At 37.3% G+C, this 19367-nt stretch overlaps 1 protein-coding gene across 4 annotated transcripts in view; it reads left to right on the plus strand.

The window, feature by feature from the left end:
- Positions 1-19367, plus strand: part of GRIA3 (glutamate ionotropic receptor AMPA type subunit 3) — a 311476-nt gene that overhangs the window by 71642 nt on the left and 220467 nt on the right. For all 4 annotated transcript variants that reach the window (XR_011385359.1, XM_008273165.4, XM_002720270.5 and 1 more), the window contains exon 3: positions 14050-14289. Coding sequence is in view for 3 of the 4 variants with exons in the window: in XM_008273165.4 (XP_008271387.1) it covers positions 14050-14289 (240 nt within the window). In the remaining variant the exon portion in view is untranslated. The remainder of the gene's footprint in view (positions 1-14049; positions 14290-19367) is intronic.

Genomic DNA, 19367 nt, shown 5'->3' on the forward strand with positions numbered 1-19367 from the left:
AAAAATGATCATATAGTGCAGCTCAGAGAAGTTAAGTAACTTGCACAAGGTCATGCAACATGTGATGGGTAGAACCATGACTGGGACCAAGGTCTACCAATCACAGAAGCTGCTGCACATCAGAAGCCTTCTTTACTTCCTGATGTCCTAAGATTGCCAAGACAAATATTTCTTCTATCACCATTTTACCAAGGATGGTCTTCTCAGATACAGAAATGGGCTCAACCAAAGGAAAGAGATATTCCCTTAAAAGAATCAGGAGTACCAAAAGATCACCTATCAGCCACAAGCTCTCACTGTTGAGATTTGGAGCTGCACAGAGCATGGGAAGCAGCTGGCAGATGAGTCATGGGAAACCCCTGGTGGATCCATCTATCCTACCTTGGCTGAGAGCTAGAGCTAGATTTGGAGGGTAAGTCGCTTTCATGCCAGGCAAATCCTGACCCTTGCTGCCTTAGATATCTCTGGAGTATCAATGGAAAGGAGATGCTGATAAAGCATTTCTAAGACTCTGGTTCATAGTTAATTGTGTGACCTTGTATAAGACACTTCATTTTTGTGTCACAATTTCTTTAAGACAGGGAGGCATCAGACCAGTGGGACTCTGTTCAATCAGAAGAGAGCCACTTCATATTATTTATATAGTGGACTTTTCCACATAAGATTTTATTTGCATAAAAAGGATCCCACAACTAAGAAGCATGCCTGAACTGCCACCTCATAAAAACTCTAGATGTTCCATCTAGCTCAAAAATTTTAAACATTTGAAAACATAGACACTGCCCTATGGCTCAGTTCAGTGTATCATTCAACTCTACTTTCTGCAGCCAAAATTGGGCAAGGATCCTCTTGAGAGCACATGCATGGATCCCTTACTCCCCAGTTTCTTTCAGATGCTATCAACCCCATCCTCATATGACAGTTGTCTTCCCCATTGGTCTACTGCTCTCCAGGCCTTTGATTTATGTTACCTGTACATGCATATGTTGGAGTGTATGGAGTAAAATCAGTATTTGCAGGACAGCCATACCTCTGTTTTATATGCTTACATACTGTTTTATCTGCTTATTTAGTCTCTCCAAAGACTTCCTTTCCATGTCCACCACCACGTGTCTACCTTTGGGGCAAAGGTAGCATTTTATTCCCTGAGGATTGTAACTAATCTTTAATGCTCCTGAATTCCTTGCCTGGACCACAACCAAAACTGCATGCTTAGCTTGGATTTTTTTCTTTTTTTTATTTAGTAAATATAAATTTCCAAAGTACAGTTAATGGATTACAATGGCTTCCCCCCCCCCCATAATTTCCCTCCCACTCGCACCCCTCCCATCTCCTGCTCCCTCTCCCATTCCATTCACATCAAGATTCATTTTCAATTATCTTTATATACAGAAAATCGATTTAGTATATATTAAGTAAAGATTTCATCAGTTTGCACCCACATAGAAACACAAAGTGTAAAATACTGTTTCAGTACTAGTTATAGCATTACTTCACATTGGACAACACATTAAGGACAGATCCCACATGAGAAGTAAGTACACAGTGACTCCTGTTGTTGACTTAACAATTTGACACTCTTGTTTATGGCATCAGTAATCTCCCTAGGCTCTAGTCATGAGTTGCCAAGGCTATGGAAGCCTTTTGAGTTCGCTGACTTTGATCTTATTCCGACAGGGTCATAGTCAAAGTGGAAGTTCTCTCCTCCCTTCAGAGAAAGGTACCTCCTTCTTTGATGGCCCCGTTCTTTCCACTGGGATCTCACTCACAGAGATCTTTCATTTAGGTCTTCTTTTGTTTTTTTTTTTTTTTTTTCCAGAGTGTCTTGGCTTTCCATGCCTAAAATACTCTCATGGGCTCTTCAGCCATATCCAAATGCCTTAAGGGCTGATTCTGAGGCCAGAGTGCTATTTGGGATATCTGCCATTCCATGACTCTGCTGTGTATCCCGCTTCCCATGATGGATAGTTCTCTCCATTTTTGATTCTATCAGCTAGTATTAGCAGACACTAGTCTTGTTTGTGTGATCCCTTTGACTCTTAGACCTATCAGTGTGATCAATTGTGAACTGAAATTGATCACTTGGACTAGTGAGATGGCATTGGTACATGCCACCTTGATGGGATTGAATTGGAATCCCCTGTCACGTTTCTAACTTCACCATTTGGGGCAAGTCCGATTGAGCATGTACCAAGCTGTACATCTCCTCCCTCTCTTATTCCCACTCTTATATTTAACAGGGATCACTTTTCAGTTAAAATTTAAACACCTAAGAATAATTGTGTGTTAATTACAGAGTTCAACCAATAGTACTAGAACAAGAAAAAAAACTAAAATGGATAAAGTATTACATTGTACATGAACAGTCAGGACAAGAGCTGATCAAGTCACTGTTTCTCATAGTGTCCATTTCACTTCAACAGGTTTTTTTTTTTAATTTTCAGTGGGTTCTCTCACATTTCCTCCCCACAATTCTTATAAGGTCTTCTTTTGTCTCATTCTGCTTATCATATACACACACTTAAAGATCTCACTAGACAAATGTTCCTGGAAACTATTCATAAAATTTTGCCCAAGTCTGGATTCCACAATACAATGTGATTCCCTTGTTATAAAACTTTAAAAAAATCAAAAGCTACTATTGGTGGGAATGTAAACTGTTACAGCAATTGTGGAAGACAGTATGGAGATTTCTCAGATATCTGAAAATAGATCTAACATACGACCCAGCCATTCCTCTCCTGTGAATTTACAAAGAGTACTTAAAAGGAAACCTGTAGAAGTGAAATGGACACTATGAGAAACAATGACCTGATCAGCCCTTGTCCTGACTGTTGAGGAACAACTTACTATTTTATTCCTTTTAGTATTATTTTGTTCTACTTAATATCATTGGTTGAACTCCTTAATTAACACACAATTACTCTTAGGTGTTTAAATTTAACTGAAAATTGATGCCTGTTAAATATAAGAGTGGGAATAAGAGAGGGAAGAGATGTACAGTTCGGCACATGCTCACTCGGATGTACCCTTAATGGTAGAGCTAGAAACGTGCCAGGGGATTCCCATTCAATCCCATCAAAGTGGCATGTACCAATGCCATCTTACTAGTCCAAGTGATCAGTTTCAGTTCATAATTGATCATAATGATAGGATTAAGTGTCAAAGGGATCACATAAATAAGACTAGTGTCTGCTAATAATAACTGATAAAATTATCCAACATGGGAAGCGGGATACACTGCAGACTCATAGAATGGCAGATGTCTTAAACAGCACTCTGGCCTCAGAATCAGCCCTTAAGGCATTCGGATCTGGCTACAAAGCCCATGAGAATTTCGCAGGCATGGAAAACCAAGACACTGTGGCAAGAAAAATGACCTAAATGAAAGATCTCTGTGAGTGAGATCCCAGCAGAAAGAACGGGCCATCAAGGAAGGATGTACCTTTCTCTGAAAGGAGGAGAGAACTTCCACTTTGACTATGGCCTTGTCTAAATAAGATCAGAGTTGGTGAACTCAGGAGGCTTCCATAGACTTGGCAGCTCATGACAAGAGACTCGGGTGATTACTGATGTCAAAAATAAGAGTGTCAATTGTTAAATCAACAATGGGAGTCACTGTGCACCTAGTCCCCATGTAGGATCTCTTTCTTTAATGTGTTGTACTATGTGAATTAATGGTAAAACTACTACTCAAACAGTACTCTATACTTTGTGTGTCGGTGTGGGTGTAGTCTGTTGAAATCTTTACTTAGTATATACTAAATTGATCTTCTATATATAAAGATAATTGAAAATGAATCTTGATGAAGAATGGGATGGGAGAGGGAGTGGGAGATGATATGGTTGCGGGTGGGAGGGAGGTTGTGGGGGGAAAAGCCTCTATAATCCAAAAGTTGTACTTTGGAAATTTATATTTATTAAATAAAAGTTGAAAGAAAAGGAAATGAAATCAGAATACAAAAAGAGCTATCTGTACCCCCATGTTTAGAGCAACTCAATTCATAATAGCTAAAATATGGAATCAACCCAGATGTCCATAAACTGATGACTGGATAAAGAAAATGTGGTGTATGTATACTATGGAATACTACTCAGCTATAAAAAGTATAAAATCTTTTCTTTCTCAGCAAAATGGATTCAATTAAAGGCCATTATTAGTGAAATATGCCAGTACGTAAAAGATACATATCATGTTTCCCTGATCTGTGATAACTAATATACAGAGTACATAAAAATATATAGGAGCACATTGACATTTTGAGATTTGGTTATTGTTTATAGCCTTTGTCTATACTCTTGAAGAGCATTGGTTTTTCTACTTACTACTGGCTGAATTCTTTATTTAGTGGAGGGTTATACTCATAATTATAAAAGTAAATTGAAAATATGTCATGGTAAAAATTAAAAGAAAAATAAGAAAGCAAGGAGGAAGGAAGGTGGGAGTGTGAGCGAAGAGGGTAGAGTAGGAAGTATCACTGTGCCCTTAAAACTGTATACATGAAATACATGAAACTTGTTCACCTTATATAAATAAAGGAATAAAAAAACCCATAATGTATTATTTGTGCACATGTTTGTGTATTTTTAAAAGACCAAGGCAATAGGGGCCGGCACCATGGCTCACTTGGTTAATCCTCCGCCTGCGGCACTGGCATCCCATATGGGTGCCGGGTTCTAGTCCCGGTTGCTCCTCTTCCAGTCCAGCTCTCTGCTGTGACCCGGGAAGGCAGTGGAGGATGGCCCAAATGCTTGGGCCCCTGCACCCGCATGGGAGATCAGGAAGAAGCACCTGCCTCCTGGCTTCAGATCGGCGCAGTGCCGGCCGTGGTCGCCGTTTGGGGAGTGAACCAGCGGAAGGAAGACCTTTCTCTCTGTCTCTCTCTCTCACTGTCTATAACTCTACCTGTCAAATAAATTTTAAAAATTGTTTAATAAAAAAATACCAAGGCAATAATAAATATAAAAGATAGCAGTTACCTGACAAAGAGATAGAAAAACAAGTTATAAGCAATGTTTTTTGGTTAGGTATAGGTTCGTGGGTGTTCCCTATAGCCTAAATTAATAGATAAATGAATGCAATAAATATTAAAATTCTATGTATTAACTAGTAAGGATTTATTAATTCTATACACTGGAAGTTCAAAAACAATGATTAGAAGACCAATAGAAGACTTTTTTATTAACAGAATCTCACAACTATTAACATTCTTATTTATTTCTTAAAATATTTTTAAAATTTTTAATTAATGTGCAATATTTGTACATTTTTATGGGATACAGTGCAGTATCTCGACACATAAACCAATCTAAGTAATTAGCTTTTCCATTTCCTTATCTTTTCTTTTTCTTTGGTACCTACGAATTCCTACTTTCCAGTTCTTTGGACAATATACAATACACTATTGTAAACTATAGTCACCGCACTATGCAACGGCGCCACAGAACTAGTTACTTTTATATGATTGTGTTTTGGTACCTGTTGTCCAACTTCCCTCTAATCTCCCTCCTCCCATCCTACTTATCCTCTAATAATCACTGTAAGTTCATATTCTAAGTCCTAGTCTCTAGTAACCATTCTAATTTCAGATTGTCTATTTCTGTTAATTTCCACATATGAGAGAGAACATACAGTATCTTTGTTTCTGTGCCAGGCTGATTTCACTTAACATAATGATCTCAAGTTCCATCCATGTTGCTGAAAATGTCAACATTGGGTTATATTCCATTGTGTATATATACCAAATTGTCTTTATCTATTCATCCTTCAGTGGACACCTATGTTATTTCAACTTTAGGCTATTGTGAATGATGCCATAATGAACACGGGAGTACAGGTATCTCTTGCATGATGATTTCATTTCCCTCAGATATATATCCAGAAGTGGCATAGCTGGGCTATACGGTAGGTCTATTTTTAGTTTTTGTGGAATCTACATACTGTTCACTGTAACAGCTGTACTACTTTACAATCCCACCAACAGCATGTGAAGGTTCCCTTTTCTCCCCATCCTCACCAGAATTTTTTATTTTTTTGTATATTTGAAAATAGCCATTCTAAGTGAAGTAAGATGACACCTCATCTTGCTTTTGATTTGCATTTCCCTGATGGCTAGTGTTATTAAGCATTTCTTTTGTGTATTTGTATTTAAGATAGTTGGTTTCATGGCCACTTGTACTTCTTCTGAGAAGTCTATTCAAATACTTCGCCCATTTCTTAACTGGATTTTTTAAATTATTGAGTGTTTTAAATTTCTTATATATGCTAGATAAAAATTATGTTACATGTATAGTTTCCAAATATTTTCTCCCATTTTGTCAGTTGTCTCTCCACTCTGCTCATTGTTTCCAGGCTGTGGAGATGCTTCTTAGTTCGATATAATCCATTTTATCTATTTTTGGTTTTGTTGCTTTTGCCCTATGCTTTCTTCTTGTAGTTTTGAAATTTCAGGACTTTCACTGGGATCTTTCTTCCATTTTGAATTGATTTTTGTATAGCGTGAGAGGTGGGGGCGTCAAAGTTCAATCTTCTGCATATGAATATCCAGTTTTCCTAGCACCATTTATTGAAGAGATTGTCTTTTTTCTGGCATATGTTTCTGGAAACTTTAACAAAGATCAGTTGGCTGTAGATGTGTGGATTAATTTCTGGGGTCTCTGTTTTGTTCCATCACGTTTTCTGTTTTTATGCCAGTACCATTCGGTTTGGTAACAATAATTTTAGTATGTCACAATCTGGTCTTGTGATGCCTTTTTAGCTTTGTTCTTTTTGTTCAAGATTGCTTTGGCTGTTTAGATACTATTGTACTTCCATATGAATTTTAGGATTGTTTTTTCTAGTTCTGTGAATAATATCATTGCTATTTTGCTGTGTTGAATCTGTAAAATGATTTGGTTAATATGGATATTTTAATAATATTAATTATTTTAATTTGAGAGCATGAGAAGTCTTTCCATCTTTGTGTCTTCTTCAATTTTACCCATCAGTGTATCATAATTTTCATTGTAGAGGTCTTTGATTTTGGTTAAGTTTCTTCCAAGGTATTTTTCCTATAGCTATTGTGAATGGTACTGCTCTTGCAATTACTTTCTCAGTGAGTTCATTATTGATGCACAAAAATGCTACTGACTTTGTGTTGATTTTGTATACTGTAACCTTACTAAATTTGTTTACCAATTCTAATAGTCTCTTGGTGTAGTCTTTAGGTTTCTCTCTATAGAATCATGTCTCATCTGGAAACAGGGAAAATATGGCTTCCTCCTTTCCTATTGTGTGCCCTTTATTTCTTTCTTAATGGCTCTGGTTAAAACTTTTAGTACTATATTGTATTGAACGAGTGGAAAGAGTGTACATTTTTCTTTGGTTCCAGAACTAAGTTTTCTGCTTTGCCCCATTCAATATGGTGTTGACTATGGGTTTGTGATATATAGCCTTTATTGTGTGGAAGTATGTTCCTTCTATAAACTATGCTGTTTTAGATATTCATCATAAATTGATGTTAAATTTTTTGCTGAGATGATCATGATTTTCATACTGCATTATGTTGATGTGATGATTTATGTTGCTGATTTGCATATATTTAACCATTCTTGCATCCCTGAAATAAATCCCACATAATCATAGTGGATTTTTTGAGGAGTTGTTGGATTTGATCTGCTAGTGTTTTATTGAGAATGCATCTATGTTCATGAGGGAAATCAGTCCACAGTTTTCTTTTTTGTGTGTCCTTCTCTAGTTTTAGAACCAAAATAATTCTAGCCTTGTAGAATGATTTTCAATAGGTTCTTTCCTTCTGCATTTTATAAAAGTTTGAGAAGGATTGGTGTCATATCTTCCTTAAAAATTTGGGATAATTCAGCAATAAAACCACCTAGTCTTGGGCTTTTCTTTTGGAGAGACTTTTGATAAGTGATTCAACCTCATTATTCATTCAACTTTTCTATGACTTCATGGTTCAATTTGGGTAACTTATATGTATCTACAATGTATTTATTTCTTTTCAATTTTCCAATTTTTTGGCATACATTTGTTCATAATCAGAGATTATTCTTTATATTTCTTTGTTATCCACTGTAATACCTCATTTTTCATTCCTTGATTTATCAAATTGACTCTTCACTCTTAGTCCAGCTGAAAAAATCAACATTTCACAAATCTTTTGTATTTTTTAGATTCTATTCATTTCTTCTCTGATCTTTGTTATTTCTTTCCTTCCACTAACTTTAGGTTTGCTTTGTTCTTGTTTATGTAGATCCTTGGTATGCATTGTCACATTGTTTATTTAATATGTTTCTATATTTTTTATGTAGGCACCTATTGCAATAAATTTTCCTCTTAGTACTGATTTGCTGTATCCCATAGGTTTTGTTGAGTGTCCATTTTTGTTAGTTTCAAGGAATTTTTTCTGATTTTAGGAGCACATGTGTGTGTATACTTGCCATAAGTTCTCTTACTGTTGATTTCTAGGTTTTTTTTTTTTCCGTTGTGGTCTGAAAAGGCACATGATATGATTTTAATTTGTTCAAATTTGTGGAGATTTGTATTCTGGCCTGATACATAGTCTATTATAGAAAATATTTATCTGCTGATAAAAAGAATGTGTATGCTGCAGCTCTTAGATGGAATATTCTCTAAATGTCTTTTAGGTCCATTTGGTCAATAGTACTTTGGTATAGCTTAACTCTCAAGTTTCTATGTTGATTTTTTGTCTTGGAGTTTATCTCTCATTTCATAACTAATAATGTTTGTCTTATAAAACCAGTGTACCAGCTTTAGATGCATATACATGTACATTCTTCATATCTTCTTGTTGAATTGATTCCTTGATCATTATATAATGACCTTTTTTGTCTTTTTTTTTTTACAGTTTTTGTTTTAAAGTCCATTTTGTTTGATATAAGTATAGATATGCCTGCTCGTTGTTTCCATTTGTATGGAATATCTTTTACATATTTTCAATTTCATTCTCTGTGTATATCTTTAATGATGAAACTATTTTCTTGTAGGCAGTATTTCATTAGGTATTGTTTTTAATCCATTCACTCAGTCTATATCTTTTTTTTTACTTTTTTTTTAACTTTTATTTAATGAATATAAATTTCCTCAGTCTATATCTTTTGATTGTGAGATTCAGTCCACTTGCATTCAATGTTATTATTAATAAGTTAACTTAGTCATGTCATATTTATTTTTTTAAGGGAAAGAGTTTATTGGACAAAATCCAGCAGACCGGAGGGAAGGGGCAAAGAAGGAAAAGAGGGAGGAGAATGTAAGACAGATCAAGAGAGATAGACAGAGGTATCAGGAGATGGAGAGAAGGAGAGAAAGAGAGCAGAGGAAAGACGAGGAAAGCAGAGAGAAGAGAGAAGAGAGAGAGCCACGTGTTAAAACCCAGCAGGACAGAGGGAAGGGGCGAGGAAGGAAAAAGGGAGAAGGAGAGTGTAACAGAGAGGAGGGAGAGAGAGAGATCAGGAGATGGAGAGGAGAGAGAGCAAGAGAGCGAGGAGACCAGAGAGAGAGTGGAGGAGCAGAGAGCACAGAGAAGCCATGTCATATTTCAAAATTTATTCTGTCTATTTTCAATACCCTTGGTTCTTTTTCTAGTGGGCTTTATGATGTCATGTTTTCATGATAGTTGTTATCTTTCTTTTGCTACTGTATACAGGACTCCCATAAGCATCTTTTGTGAGGCTGATGAATTCCCTCAGCTCTTGCTTATCTTTGGGAAAGATTTTACTTCACCCTCATTTATTAAAGATAACATTGCGAGGCTGGTATTGTGGCATAGCAAGTGAAGCTTCCACCTGGGATGCCAGCATCCCATATGGGCACCAATTCTTGTCCTGGCTGCTCCACTTCTGATCCAGCTCCTTGTTGATGGCCTGGGAAAAGCAGTGGAAGATGGTCCAAGTGTTTGGGCCCCAGACACCCCCATTGGAGACCTAGATGAGGGTCCTGGCTCCTGGATTTGGCCTGGCCCAGCACTGGCTGTTGTGGCCATCTGGGGAGCGAACCAGCAGATGGAAGACTTTTCTCTCTCTCTCTCTCTCTCTCTCTCTCTCTCTCTTGCTCTCACTCTAATTCTGCCTTTCAAAATTAATAAATAGATCTTTTTTTAAAGAAAGAAAGATGGGGCCAGTGCTGTGACATAGTGGGTAAAGCCACCACCTTCAGTGCCAGCATCCTATATGGGTTCCAGTTTGAGATCTGGCTGCTCCACTTCTGATCCAGCTCTCTGCTAAGGCCTGGGAAAGCAGTAGAAGATAGCCCAAGTTTTGGGGCCCCTGCACCCGTGTGGGAGACCTGGAAGAAGCTCTTGGCTCCTGGTTTCTGATTGGCACAGCTCCAGTCATTGTGGCCAATTGGGGAGTGAACCAGCAGATGGAAGATCTCTCTCTCTCTCTCTCTCTCTCTCTCTCTGCCTCTCTTTCTCTCTGTGTATAACTCTGACTTTCAAATAAATAAATAAATAGTTGAAAAAATATAACATTAGTAAGGTATTCTTGGTTGACAGCCATACTTTGGAATATATTATTCTATTCACTCATGGCCTGTAAGATTTCTGTTCATAAATCTACTGTAAATCTAATGGGAATTCCCTTAAAAGTAACTTGGCACTTTTCTCTTGAAAAATTTGGAATTTTCTCTGTGTTGCACTTTTGAAAGTTTGACTATAATGTGTCACAAAGATCTTTTCTGGTCATGATACTGGGAGTTCTATGGGCCTTTTATACTTGGATGTCCACATCTTTCTCCAGATTGGAAAGTTTTCAGCTATTATGTCATTGAATTTATTTTATAATATTCCACTCCTCACCCTCAGGAATTTCTCCAATTTGAATATTTGCTCATTTAATGGTGTCCCAAAGGCACAGGAGGCTGTTTTCTTTCTTTTTAAATCTTTTTTCTTAATCTGACTGGAATATTTAAAAAACTTCATTCCCAAGTTCAGGTATTCTTCCTTCTGTTTTATCTAGCCTGTTATTGAGAACTTCGACTGTATTTTTATTTGTCTTATTTATTCCTTCATTTCTAAGATTTCTACTTGGATCTTTTGCAAAATCTGAGTGAATTTCTCATACATGTAATGTATTGTTTCTCTGATTTAAGTTGTATTTTTTTATATACAAACATTGAATACTTCAGGAGGCATCTTGTCCATCTTATCCTCTTTTAAGTCTGTTACCATAGCATTGTGCTTCTTTGGAGGTGTAATACTGACTTGCTTTTCATATTTCCTGTGTCTCATATTGATCTTTGTGTTTCTGGTAGATGAGTTATTTATATCACTTTTGATAAGTGGCTTTTTCCTGAAGATCTATCATCAAGTATCCATTTGGTAGCTGATTTTGGTTATATTTCCAGTTGGACACTGTAGTATAGTCTTCCCTATATTTTCCTCTACAATAATTGGTGGCAGCAGCATTATATGGTGTGTTCTTCTTGGTCCCAGAAGCAGTATATGGGCCATGGCGACAAACCATAGGGCAGGATCTGGAGTTGTGGGAACACCATCCCTCAGTCTACTATGGCTGGGGTTGTGAGAGTACAGGCCTGGAGATCAAGTATACATGTTAGCAGCAGAAAATATTTACTTTTACTTTCTGTTTCCTTCCAAGATGTGAATGGCTTTTGGAAACTCACCATGGATCACAGCTATAGGTTTTTCTCTTTTTCATTGGGATTCTCATTATTGAAAATTTGCTGCATTTCCCCAAAAGGCTCTTTCTTCCATAGAGTTCATAGATCCTCATTTTTCTCTTGTAAGTTGATAAGGGTCTGAGAGTTATTGGCTACCTTCTGAATCATTTCAGTTGAAAGTCCATGAGTGCTTGTTCCAGCTTTCCAGCCTCATGATCATTATTAAGGACAGCTTCTTTCTAGGGTTGCAAGATAAGCTACAGGATGCTCAGTTAAATCTAAATTTCAGATAAATAATAAATAATTTTAATATATATTATTTGGAGCATAATTATACTAAAGATAAAAAATAATTTGTTATTTATCTGAAATTGAAATTTAATTAGACAGCCTATATTTTTATTTGTTAAATTTGGAACCTCTATCTTATACGGAATAAATTACTCTTTGATGACACTGTTTGAAGTGTGAGTTTTGAGATTAGATTCAAATTCAAATTCTGGCTCCTCGACTGACTAGCTAGAAAATTTTTTTGTCTCAGAATTCTTACCTATTAAACAAGATAATTTAAATACCTCATAAGGTTGATAGAAATATTGAATCAGATAATTCTTGTACAGTATTTAGCATAATCCTGGCTATTATTATTACTGGCTGTTACAATTACTACTGATATTTTAATAGAAAATTATGTGTACTGGTCAAAATTTATCCTGGTACTATAAAACTCTCCTTTTAGAAGATGAATTTGAAAATGAGACTTTCTTTAGTATCTCCAAGACATCCTTTTTCTTTCTGAGTACTCCATTTGGCCTTCTGTAATAAAGTACCCTAAATTCATTCTCTAGTTGGCTTTTTCCTTTTAATATAAAGACCTTTTCTGTGCATGCTTGTGTAGGCCACTCAGAATTCCTTTTGGAGATGGCCAACTGAGTAATAATCACCTTTGAAATGCTACCCTCAAGCCAATAATTTGAGTGTGACTGATAGAGAACAGGCCTGATCTACTTAGATTTAAACAGGATGCAAAAAAAGCAAGATGACACGGACACTGAGAACTCTATTTCTCAGAACAAGGTCAACAAATGAATGATATCGGTTATTACTTGTCTCCATCCTACTTTCATTGACACCCTTCTTTTAGGTGTGCCAATGCTTTCATTTTGTCTCCTCTCAGGAAGAGCTTCATACCCTCTCTTCAGACACATTCTGTTTTTTGATTCACCCATCCCTATCAAAACTTACAACCGTGGCTTTCCCTACTTGTCTTGATATCTAAATAGGTCATATTAATATATCTTGACATAATAACAGCTTTAAAATATTCTATTTAATCCCTCCCCAAAGTCACAAACTGTTTTCAACACCATGAACTTGAAGAAGTGAGCTTACCACTGGTATTTAGGGTTTCCTGGAGATCATGCAGGACCCCTTAAATCATACCATATTATGCCTGTTATGTTTCCTTCGCATGAATGGAATGGAGCAATGGTGCAGATAATCTGAAGATCATTTCCACTTGGCTTGGGAATGCACCACACGGTGTTGTTGTAGCTGATTTGTTTTGCTAATTACATTCTACTGAAGCTAATATTGAAATTGGTTCATATTTTTAAACTCATCTGGGCAAAAGAGGGATGAGGCAGTGGTATAGCCCACTTTGGAAAGAAGGAAAGCTGACAACAACCATGAGGGAGACATGAGCGTTCTGTAGGTGGGCTAATAGAGTAACACAAAAGGATCAAGCTAGAACTTGGCTGATTATATACATGGGCAGAATAGGCAGCCACCTACCCTCTGTGACTCCACAGGCACTGAAAAGCTAGTCTCTCCCATTACCTGCCCAAAATCTTAATTTTTTTAAATTAGTAGCATATATTAATGGTCTTAATCATAATGTGACCATGGTTAAAGCATAGTGCCTAGAACAAGTAACATATTTCCTTGCATACATGTGATTAGTTAGTCCAAATCTGCAGTCATTATCATCCCCTAGGGGAAAAATCACTGAAGGAGTAGGACACGAGCCAGTTACACCTTGATGGGGGCTTAGTTACACTAATAAACCCCTGGGTAGCTATGGTGGTAGTACGAATGCAGCAACTGCCACAGAGGTGAGTGAGGAAGGGCACAGAAAGAGGGTAATACAACTTTCACCTCTTCCCACAATCTCTTAGCTTGCTGCTCATGGTAAACATAGTAACATGTAACTGTGTCAGATAAATTCTTCCCTTTCTTACTTTTCTGTTGGGCGACTGAACTTAAAAGGTTTTTCAAGATTTTCTGAGGTCTTGGTTTTCTTATGAGGCATGTAATTTAGAGCCTAACTGTGCATTCTATTGCCAATCTTACAAGCTGCAGCAAAAGACCATGGGGCTATTGACATTTGTTTCCTTTTCTCATTGCAGTCTGCTCCCAGTTCTCGAGAGGGGTGTATGCCATTTTTGGATTCTATGACCAGATGTCAATGAACACCCTGACCTCCTTCTGTGGGGCCCTGCACACGTCCTTTGTCACGCCCAGCTTCCCTACTGACGCAGATGTGCAGTTTGTCATCCAGATGCGTCCAGCCTTGAAGGGCGCTATTCTGAGTCTTCTGGGTCACTACAAATGGGAGAAATTTGTGTACCTCTATGACACAGAACGAGGTAAGAAGGGGTATCTGCCCTCCTCTTGGACATTTATGTGGTTGTGATGTTTAAAGATCCTCAACTCATGTGCCCTTTCCTTCTAATAAATAAAATCAAGTACTCTTTTTAAATTGTATTTGATATTCAAAATAAATAAAATATTAAAGCCTAAGACACAAAGCAATGGTACTTTTAAAACCTAATTTTTCAGCTATATATGTCATCCCTGGAATGCAGTTTGAGATACCTTCCTGGTTGACTTAATGCTGTTGAAAAAGGAACCCCCCCCCCCCAGCTCAAAAACTTTATCTGATCTAAAATTCACAAAGTCAAAGCAGCTTAATGTAAAGTAGAGACCTAAGGTGGAAAGTTTTGGAAACTTAATCCTGCCAGAAACTATAATTATCCCTATTCATAGAGGAGCTCAGTAAAACCCAAAAAGGAAATGTGCCTTTCTCACAGCAGTTTAACCACAGAAGTAGCAATGTCTCCTGCTTCCAGGGCTTGTTATACCATACCACATTAGGTCTTCAGATTACAAAGCCTCAACAATTACCTGATGGAAATGAGTAGATTGGCTAACCTGGGCTTTGGGGATGGACGATTTTAATACTATTGAGATAATATATTGGGGACACATTCTATTTTTTTTAACACATTCTATTTAAACAAACTGCAAAATTAGGCCTGATCTTCATGTACTGTAAAAATGTCAATTGATTATCTAAACCATAAAAGTTATAATTCGACTAAACAGACTGCTCCAAAACTCCATTATCTTTGAGGGGTTCCTCAATAAAACAGACCCCATTACAGTGACATTCCAGACCATGTTCCTTTATCCATGTTTGCCTCTAATTCTGGTTATAGACTGGGGATTGTTCTATCTGGCTCAGGGTTTTCAGATTCAGGGAAAGAAGGAGCAAATGAAAAGCCTGTCTTCCTGAGGAGTATCTGGGAGGAGGTTCTTCTTGGTAACAACCTGATAAGCCATTTTGTTCTTGGGAACTCAGAGTATTAATCACTTTCCTCTCGTTTTGCTGTATTCAAATGCTATCAGGAAATGCATAGGCCCACAGTTGCCTGGCATACTTACCTCCAAAATACCAAATTTCATGAACCTGAAACAGTAGACCAGAGTTCTAGTCTAAGCTATGCCACTAACTAGCTCTTTGACCTCGAGCAACTCACTGAAGCTCTTTTGGCCTGCATCTCCTCACCTAAGTTGTATCCCTTCTTAATGTAAAATTATATGATTTTGCAGTTTTTTGAGATGTTATGACAGACACAGCACACTTTGTATCTTGCTGCTAACTCTAACTTATATATTATCAGCTAATTAGTCAATTTATTCTACAAGCCATTATCAGTCCCAATGGTGTGTTCCAGTCCTTTGATAGATGCATATATAATATGTTTCCAGTAGAAGAGAGCAGAAAGTGGTAATCATAAAACAATTTATGAACAAGGGATAATATCAAATCAAAGTCTACACTATAGACTCAGATTGCTTTAACATTTGTGGAAAAAGGCCATACTCCAGAAATGCCAAATTGTCAGAAATGGCTTGCTAGAGGAGCCAGCATTGAAGGATTCGTAAGACACAGATTGCAAGACAGGTGGGAGGCGGGGGCTTAGGAAGAGGAAAAAGAGCAGGAACAAAGGGCAGAGTCAGGAAGGAGTACTCTGTTCAAACAGAGCCTTGTCTGACTCAAGTACTAAAATAGTTTGATTGTTCTAATTCACATTTCACTAAATTTGAATGTATTTCACTTTGCTCAAACACTACCAATGAATTAGCCTATTTCCATGTACTAAATATAATGTAATCTAGTGCATAGCCATTTAATCTTCAGAACTGAAGTTTGTAAATTTCCTGATTTTTTTTAAAAAATTAAATATCAGCTGTACTAATACCATAACCTCTCATCTGTTCAAAAGAAGAGACTACAATGAATGTATTTTCTCCTCATCTCCTATGACCCATCTCTGATTATTAGCTCTCAGAGGGGGAAAAAAAGTCAAATCATGTGTATTTCTTATCTCTACATATTTTCTCATTAATTAGGTAATTCTATTGACTTGGAGCTGAAAGAAACCTTTCTGACTAATATGAGTTCGTATGTTTTTTATGTAACCATTTAGTTGGTAGGACTAATTGTTTCTGATCTAAGAAACACTTTCTAAAAACTTTTAATTTCCTCCTCAGAAAGCCTTCTCCAAATACTGCCCAGAATCCCACACCAAAATTTCTCAGTGACTTTCTATTAACCACATTGAAAAAAATAAAAAGCAATCATAAGACTCAACATGATTACATCTGAACCAACTAATAAACCTGTTCTCCCTGTGCTACCTAATCAGAACCTTCCAGCACACATAGCTCTCATTTTCCACTGCTGTCCAAATGTGCCAGAATCATGCCTGCCTCAGCAACTTCACTTATACTGCTATCTGGAAATTCTCTCTTTCATCTTGATTATGAGAATCTTTCCATTTTTCAAAAACTTATCTCAAATCCTTCCTCCCCAAGTTAGCCTTCCCTGACCACTCTAGCTAACAATGATTCATTGGCTCATTCATTCAATAAATTCTAAGGTTACAATGATAAACAAGATAGATATGGCCCTTTCTGTTATAAAACTTGCATGCTGATGAGAGATATAAACAAAAATCAAGGAAACTGACAAATAATTACACATTCAAAGAAGGTGATCTGAAGAAAAGAGACAGATAATGGGATAAGATGGGATCTAATTTTAAAAGTATGCTCAGTGACATCCTCCTAGAGAAGGGGAATTTAAGCTAAGAATTAAAGGATTGGAAGGAGCTAGCCATATAAAGAATATAGAGAATGAGTTTCAAGTAACGTAAATAGCAAGTGAAAAGGTCCTGTGGTATGTCTAAGTAACCAAAACAAGACTGAAATTGCTTACAAAGGATAATGAGAAGGTAGAAAATCACCTGAGAGGAGACTATAGAGGCAGATGGAAGTCAGATCATAGCCATAGAGTATAAACAGCAGTCATTTATTCTAACTGCAACAAGAAAGTCATTGGAGAATTCTGAGCAGGGGGTCACATGATCTAAGTGTCAGTAAAGAATACAGCGCAATATAAGAGTGAAAGAAAGAAAACCAATTAAAAGGTCATTGTAGTCATCCATATGAAAAAGGATGGCAGCTTAGACTAGTCTAGAGATGAAGAAAAGTGTGTGGAATTGCAATATACTTGGAAGACAAAAATCAACAGAACTTGGGGACAGATTGTGAGATGTGAAGGAGAGGAAGACTTAATGGATGACTACTACACTTTTGGCTTAGGAGACATGGTAAGATGGTGATGTTATTTAGTGAGGGTCCTGGGCAGGAGGAAAAGCAGTTTTGAAGAGCAGAGATCTTGCCTACCTCCAAACACCCACAGAACCTTGAATCCACATCACTCCTTTGACACTTTCCATAGCTACTTTCAATTGTTATTTCACTATGTACCTTCCCAAGCCCTTCTCTCCAGTGTGATAATAACCAATTGTTTAGCTCCTAGGTTTATATTTTGCACCTCCTCTAGTACATAGCATAGGTCCATGTACATACATAGTGTTGTCCAGCCTCCATTACTGATTCACCCAGAATAAGCCCATGTTTGTTTTTCGGTGCTAGAGTGAAAGAGGAAAAGAATGAAAGGAAGGAAAGGAGAACATGGGAAGGAGGGAGAATAGAGAGGAAAGAAACAAAGAAGATGGAAAGGGAAGAGAATGGGAGGAAGAAAAGAGTGAGGGAGGGAAACCAATTTATAAATCAAGCCATTTGACACATTTCTTTAAAATATTCAGTAAAGTATCCATTCTGTATTTTCTCATTGTCTGGAATGATCATTTATTGCTTCAGTAATAAAATTTATGGGGGAAATTGAAGTGGCAGATTATATTTTTAGATTATTCAAATTACATAAGACTTGGAAGACAGAGATAGACGGGAACACTTATTATAACATTCAAATAAGCTAAATATATAACTGATATGACTCCTCTGCATAAGGGCAGGGATGAATGAGGTGCTTAGCAATGGGTTAAATATTTGAGGTCATTTAAAAGATTTGTAGCACAACGAGGGTAATGTTTTTCCTAGAATTATGAAACACTTTATGGATTTTGGAGCTTTGTTGCCTTGGCTGGGATTTCTGTCAGCAGAGAAAGATCTGATTTAAGGTTTGCAGGTCATTACTTAGTTACCAAAATACCATCTTGGTTCATTAATACCAAGTTGAAAATTATGCTCTTGGTGCTATATTCATAAAAGACCAGTTCCTGGCAAAATTATGAGGTTGACGAAGCATGTGATCTGTCCCCTTGTACCTCGTCTTTATTGACACCCACATTACTTATTTTCACAGGACTCCTCACTCTGACACATGTATACACCTGCCCTCCCTGGCAGGAGCAAAACCTCACCCTTTCTGTCTCAACCTGCCTCTCACCTTCATAAAAATTGTCCGCTCCTGCATTTGTTCCCACTGATTAATAATCTTTCTCAGCTGGAACACAGCTCAGCTGACCAACAAATTCATGCTAATTTATCTATGGCTGTTAATGACTGGACGTGTTACTGTATCCAGGGAAGAGGAAATTTCTATTCAGGCAAGGATCTCCTATGGACATAGATCCTAAATCCAAAATGTAGCTTTCTAACTCTGGGATCCCAGGCATCATGAGTCCAGTATAGGAGGTCCTTTGCACATATGCCTTCCTATATAGAAAGGCCTAAAACCATGTTAAGGAGGTTATCACCTCTTCTCATTGTTAGACCTGGTGTTAACATCTCTTCTAGAACGGCGACATACTTGAGAACTGCAGTCAGACTCTCTCGTGCACCTGACAACTCTCCTTGGCTTCAATGGGCACAGCCCACAGAGATGAAAGAGCCCAGCCCAGCTGTGACTCTCAGTTTAGATAATGAAATAATAGCTGTGGGTGCCCTTTGAGGCAACTTGTCCCTACCTTTTTGGCAGTGTTCAATAAACTCCTGCTGTCTTCCATTCTCAACCTGAAACTCCCTACTCAGTTCCCAAGTAACTTCCTGGAAGTCAACAGCCTTCTCA

Source organism: Oryctolagus cuniculus, chromosome X (assembly GCF_964237555.1).
Source record: "Oryctolagus cuniculus chromosome X, mOryCun1.1, whole genome shotgun sequence".
In the NCBI taxonomy this organism is placed as follows: domain Eukaryota; kingdom Metazoa; phylum Chordata; class Mammalia; order Lagomorpha; family Leporidae; genus Oryctolagus; species Oryctolagus cuniculus.